This window comes from Danio aesculapii, chromosome 10 (genome assembly GCF_903798145.1).
Source record: "Danio aesculapii chromosome 10, fDanAes4.1, whole genome shotgun sequence".
Taxonomy (NCBI): domain Eukaryota; kingdom Metazoa; phylum Chordata; class Actinopteri; order Cypriniformes; family Danionidae; genus Danio; species Danio aesculapii.
In genome coordinates, this window is record NC_079444.1 from 35037091 (window position 1) to 35044264 (window position 7174).

General features: G+C 36.6%; 1 protein-coding gene across 2 annotated transcripts in view; it reads right to left on the reverse strand.

The window, feature by feature from the left end:
- The window catches only part of gabrr3a (gamma-aminobutyric acid type A receptor subunit rho3a), a 39283-nt gene that overhangs the window by 13812 nt on the left and 18297 nt on the right, over nt 1-7174 (reverse strand). For both annotated transcript variants that reach the window (XM_056466696.1, XM_056466695.1), the window contains exon 5: nt 1115-1197. In XM_056466696.1, the coding sequence (XP_056322671.1) occupies nt 1115-1197 (83 nt within the window). The remainder of the gene's footprint in view (nt 1-1114; nt 1198-7174) is intronic.

Consider the following 7174-nt stretch of genomic DNA (forward strand, 5'->3'; position numbering starts at 1 on the left):
TGACTGTTTTTAAAAGGAGATTGGCTGCTCAATACACCACACCCTCGTTTACTGAAAATTACATTAACATACTGATTATATTTCAAGGCACCACAGGGGAACTTTAATAATATATTGTAGTGTGTGAAACTTTTTGAAACTATGTTTTTGTGCATGTTAAAGAATTGAGGGATTAAAGCAAACTTTCATGTAGTGCACAGGTCTCAAACTCAATTCCTGGAGGGCCGCAGCTCTGCATAGTTTTGCTCTCCCACACAGCTGATCCAAGAAATCGAGGTGTTCAAAAGAGTCACGAACACCTTCATTAGTTGGATCAGCTGTGTTTGATTATGGCTGGAGCAAAAGCTGTGGCCTCCAGGTTCTGAGTTTGAGACCTACGATGTAATGACAGAGCAGTGTGAACATTCTGTGAAATTTCTTTTTTTTATGTTTCAGAAAGAGAGTCAGTCCAAGGTTTGGAACAACGTGAGGGTGAGTAAATTATGACAGAACTGTTCATTTTTGGGTGACAATGTCTCTTTATCACAACAGCAGATTTAGGGTGTACTGAGAACAAGTGCTTTGGTTAATGATGACCTTGTCCTGTACTGATGGTGCTTACTGTTGAGTGTATATATACACACACACACACACGCTTGCACGCATAGATGCAGAGACAGATGCTCAGATAGAGGCTCGCTTAAACACACGCACACAATATCTCTCTCTCTCTTTCTCTCTCTCTCACACACACACACACACACACGCACACAGACAGATGCTCACGCACATACACACTCTCAGTCTCTCTTTCTCTCTGACACACACACACACACGTGCGCTTGCTCACAGACACACAAACAGACATACAGACACTAGCCCACATACACACAGAAAGATGCTTACACACACACACACACACACACATACACCCTCATTCTCTTTCACACACATACACATACAGACAGATGCTCCAACACGCACACACACACTCAAGCACACAAACTCTCTCTCACACACATACATACTCTCTCTCACGCACACACACACACACACACACACACACACACACACACACACACACACACACACACACACACACACAACAAACAAACAAACTCAGGCTCATACTCACAGCTCTCCAGCTCCAGAGAGCAGTTTTGTGTGTCCAGCGGGAATCTGCTGAAGTCCATGGAGCAGAGGGCCGTTACTGTGATCCTGCAGTTCACAACAGCCCAAACAAATCACTTACAAACACACTGAAACTGTCCCAACACGCGCACACACACACACACACACACACACACACACACACACACACACACACACACACACACACACACACACACACACACACACACAATCTCATACTTAGCAAAACATCACATTTCAGAAAGAGTTCAGAAGAATTGAGTTGAAGAATTTCCTCATGCACACCTGATCATACACACAAGTCGACACTTGCAGTGTACACGGGCCGGGCACTTCTTGGAAAATCACAACTCGTCCAACTAATCAGGAGCATTGAGAAAACGCCACACCTCATTTGTCAGTTAAAGTAAATAAAGGGGAAAGTGACTTTCTTCTGTGAAACCAAAATGAGATGCAGATGTGTGCTTGATAATGTTCACTATTCACCTTATTCACCGCGTACGAGCAAGCGCAGCCATTTGAAACTTTTAGGCTCGACTTCCAGTCTCATTTACTTCCATTCATTTTTAGATGTTTAAAACAGCTTGTTTTACTGCTTCATGTTGCAAACTGATGTTTTCTTATTATATTTTTCTATTTTTTTTTGTATAGTCATGTAAATACTTGTTTGTAGAGTAAGTAGTTTGACCGTTTTCTGCCGTTTATTATTCCTAGTCATTTCTCCCATAGACAACTAAATCGGTAGTTCTAAAACAACCGCAAAAACGAGCGCACTTCCACATAGAAGAATAAGGTCAATACAGTGCATCTGGAAAGTTTTCATAGCGCTTCACTTTTTCCACATTGTTTTTATGTTACAGCCTTATTCCAAAATGGATTTAATTAATTTATTTCCTCAAAATTCTACACCCAATACCCCATAATGACAATGTGAAAAAAGAGTTTTTGAAATTGTTGCAAATTTATTAAAAATAAAAAACCTGAAAAATCACACATACATGAGTTGAGCCTTTGCTCAATACTTTGTTGATGCACCTTTGGCAGCGATTACAGCCTTAAGTCTTTTTGAATATGATGCCACAAGCTTGGCACACCTGTCTTTGGGAATTTTTGCCCATTCCTCTTTGCAGAACCTCTCAAGCTCTGTCAGGTTGAATGGGAAGCGACGGTGTTCAGCCATTTTCAGATCTCTCTAGAGATATTCAATAGGATTTAGATTTGGGCTCTGGCTGGGCCACTCAAGGACATCCATTGATATTTTGGCAGTGTGCTTTGGGTCATTGTCCTACTGGAAGATGATCCGTCGCCCCAGTCTGAGGTCAAGAGCACTCTGAAGCAGGTTTTCATTCAGGATGTCTCTGTACATTGCTCTATCCTGACTTGTCTTCTTGTTACAGCTGCTGAAAAACATCCCCACAGCATGATGCTCCCACCATCATGCTTCACTGTTGGGATGGCATTAGCCTGATGTTGAGCGGTGCCTGGTTTTTTCCAAACGTAGCGCTTGGCATTCACTCCAAAGAGTTCAATTTTAGTCTTATCAGACCAGAGAATTTAGTTTCTTCTGGGGTCGCCACACCGTGATGAGCCGCCAACTAATCCAGCATGTGTTTTACACAGCGGATGCCCTTCCAGCAGCAGCCCAGTACTGTTAAACACCCATACACACTCATTCACACACATACACTACAGCCAATTTAGTTTATTCAGTTCACCTGTACCTTGTGTGGGGGGAACTGCGGTTTTCCCCACAGTCCAAGCGCATGCGCTAGAGGTGAATTGAATAAACTAAATTGGCCATACTGTATGCGTGTGAATGAGTGTGTATGGGTGTTTTCCAGTATTGGGTTTCGGCTGGAAGGGCATCCACTGCGTAAAACACATGCCGGAATAGTTGGAGGTTCATTCCGCTGTGTCGACACTTGATGAATCAGGGACTAAGCTGTAGGAAAATAAATGAATAATCATTTTTATTAAAGGTGTTATAATAAATACTGAAAAGTCTCAAATAAAAATATTCTAATTAAGGCTATTTCAAATATTACAAGCTATAATGGTGTGTACAATCATGATAAATTAACACTGATTCTGATATAAGTGTTGCATAAATAAAAATAAACAAATCAGTGACAGTTCGTGGTTAGGACTCCAATATGTGTAAATAATACAAACATTATATAATAATTTATATTAAAGGCGTGGTCCACTACGATATCATAATTTAAACTTTAATTGATGTGTATTGTAGCTGTGTGAACATAAACAACACCTCTGAATGCAAGACGCTCATATTTAAATGCAAAGGGAGACATTGGTTTTTACAGAGCTTAGCAAAGCCTACAGCGAATTAAGTTTGGGGGATACAAAAAAAATGCATTCAGGTTAAGGATGTCATAAACCCTTCAGGTTATGCCACAACCACCCCGCACAGCAAAAGGGTGTGGCCAGAGGCACTGTAATGGTATAACAGAGACGCTTTCTGGTGATGTGGAGCTGATTCGCAAATCACATCACTTTGTGTTAGCTGACCAATCAGAGCCTCTTGAGGGTGAACTTTCAGAGGAACAAGGACATAAGATGGTAATTTTCATGTTACCTGAGTAGCTGTATATAATTAAAGTAAGATATATGAAAAAGTGATTTATTATATATATTTTTTTAACAAATGAATCATGAGCACACATTGCTTTGTACCCCATAAACACAACCGAGCCTTAAAAGAAGAGAAGAAAAAGTTAATCATTTTAAATGTTGCTTTAGAAACTTAGCTCCTGAAAATGTTATAAGTATACATTTAAGTGCTAAAATTACTGACTGAAATGAAACAAACCAACACTGCAATAGAAATTAAATAAATCAATAAAAGGCATGAAAGCAATTAACCAAACACCAAATTCAATTTAAATCTAAAGAAACGATGAAATAGTTTAAAATACATGTATTACTTGGATAAAAAAAGAGGTCCGTATGTTAGTACCAAATTAGTACCAAAGTAATGCCAAAAGGACTCATTTTTATTAATGGTGTTATATTTATAATAACAAACTACTGAAAAAAAGTCCAAATAAAAATATTCAAATTAAGGCTCATTCACATATAAAAAGCTATAATTGTATAATACAATCATGATAAATTAACACAGATTCTGATATAAGCATAACATAATAAAAAATTACTTAAAATAACTTCAGTATTACAAAACAATTATAATATAATAATATAAATACTAGAAGGAGAAGTTAACCATTTGAAGTGTTGTTTTTGAAAAATAATGTGCCTAAAGTTATTGAAATAAGCAATAATAAGTGCTAATGATTTATTTGTAATAAATATTAATAAGTGTTAAAATGAGTGACTAAAATAAAACTAAAACCGAAACTCCAAACATTATAATAAAACAAAATAAAAGACACAAAACAATTAGCCAAAATTCAAATTTAATTTAACCTAATAGTATAAAATAAAATAACTACATAAAACATCCACAGATTTTTCTTTACAGCAACCATTTCCCTCAGATTAAAAGTAGGCTACTGTAGGTCATACAACTTGTTGGCCATATTTTAAATCCTCCAAAGACATATTATAGATTTGGTGGGTGAATATAAAATGCTTAATCCTCCCTTTCATCAAGCTTTTAAGCACTGTAACATGATTCCAAATAATTGTTCTCTCTACACAAAAGTTCAGGGCATGAGTGGACTGACATTTATTTAAAAGAAGTGGTTCAATAAAACTGTCACGTTAGTTAGACATTGTTACAGTGGCATGATCCTGCTGATTTTGTATTTGATCAATATTTATTATCTATTTATCACTTTTTTATTTAAATGGTATAAAATACTTTATTTAATTAGAATAACATACAATAAATAACATTACTAATATTAACTCTTTAAAAAAGTATCAAATATTTGTGTCCTTCATTTACATTTATATTAAAATGATGATGTCACGTTGTGTCAGTCATGCTCTTACACTGTTTTTGAAACTTTGAGCCATTACAAAGAACTAATAAATAAATTGGGTCAGGTTAAATTTTTGATCATTGCAGATGATTCTCCAGGGGAGGGACTCGGCCGACGTTTGTGTGTTTACAGCAGTTTCTGCAGCTTCATTATTATGAATTCTCTGGGGTCAACAAATGCACTGTAATCTCATCGAATGCCTGCCTCACAGACATAGAGAAATATATCTACATAAAACTTGAAATCTGTTCTTTTAAATGAACTAACCACACTTAAAAATAAATGTTCTATAATTTTGTAATTATGTTTAACTAACACAATGTACAGTCTTTTCTGTCTGACCTCATTATTTTAAATGAATTTCCACCTCCGCCATCAGCAGCAACCACTTAAATGCGCACAAACTTGTAAACGATGAGGTCACTTTAATTTTTAGAGGAGATTTGCCATCATAATTAAGTTTGATATTGTGTGAAATCAGAGGATGATATTGTTTAACAAGTAAGTTATTGTTCTTACAGTTGTTACATAGTTTGACTGACAAAATGAGGTCTAACCATGTCCTCCACAGTCATAAAGGAGGTTTGGTATCATGAATTCATTCCCTTCATTTTTTTCAGGGTGCCCAAGCTACTGCTTCTAAAATAAAAATGGATAAAATTCTTTGTTATGATTCAAACATTTAGAAACAAAATGTATTAGTCAGTTGTTGTTAAGTTTTATCGGTGATTCAAAATATTAATTTTAATTGTAAGCTTGTCAAACAGTTTCCCCATTCAAAGACATTCGCGCAAATTCCACATTAAGCACATCAAATGCCTGAAACGCTCAATTTGTACTACTTTGATTGATTTGTGTCATTGACGTCTCCTCATTCACGCGAATAGTGGTGCAGTATGTCTGATCGCATCTATGCATTGACTTAACATGTAAATCACTCGCGCTTGATGCTTAATCCATATCTGGTGTGAACATGCCATAATAGCTCATAGTAACATGGTAGGGCTGGGCGATAAAATCTTTATTGATATTTATTGACCGAACACAATTGTCAGTATCGATTAAAAAACTGATTCGGTATGAAGTTTCGGTATGAGGGCTATAGTTGTGTTAAAATGTGGCTGCTAAGCGCGTTCCTTGGAAGGAATGCTGATAAGCTTGGGGTGTAAGTTTGTCATTTTCAATGGATGCAAGCGGTGTGCAAGCACCACACACATTTTCCAGGTACAACTAGTTAAAAAACAACTGAACTTTTCCGAACGCCTCGAGCGCACTGCAATTCATGTAAGTAGAACTAACCAATGTGCTTCACACTTTGTATGGAATATACACATTTCAGTAATAACGGCAGACTAATTACTAGGGATGCTCCGATCGATCATCCGGAGATTGGTATCAGACGATTTAATGACTCGATCGGTACTCGCTGATTTAGCCGATCTCATGAACTAATCGCAAATGTTTGTTTATGCGTTTACAAGCAGAGGAGGATGCACATGCACACCTGGGTTATACATACTGCAGCTACTGCATGTATTAAGGCCTTTTTACAATATTGCAAGTTCATTAAATCCTGGCTGGAATTATTAGACAAATAAAAAAAACTTAATTATATTTTTTTTACATGAATATTTAATAAGTAGTACAATAAGTAAATAGTGGATTTAAAAGTGTGCATTTTTAATTTCTTATGCATCAAATATGCACTCAAATCTTTATCTTGATTGAGACATGTTGAATTGTTCTTTCATCATTTGCAGTGTTTCCAAATTGCATTGTTAGTACATTTTCTTACCAGTTTTTTTTTTTTATCTGTGCCATCTATTATGCTCTGTGAAGCTGCTTCTGACCAGGACATGTTCACATCTAAATGGTTAAAAGAGACGTGCTTAAGGGATTATATGCAGCATCCTTCGTTTATTCTCTAAGGCGAGATCTTCATTTCAGTATCATACTTAAAGGTAAAATGTTCTTTATGCAATATAAAGCTTGAAGAATCAGCATCTGTACTCGGTATCGGCCGATTACCATGACAAGGTATCGGTACTTGGTATCGGCTGCAAAAATCCTGATCA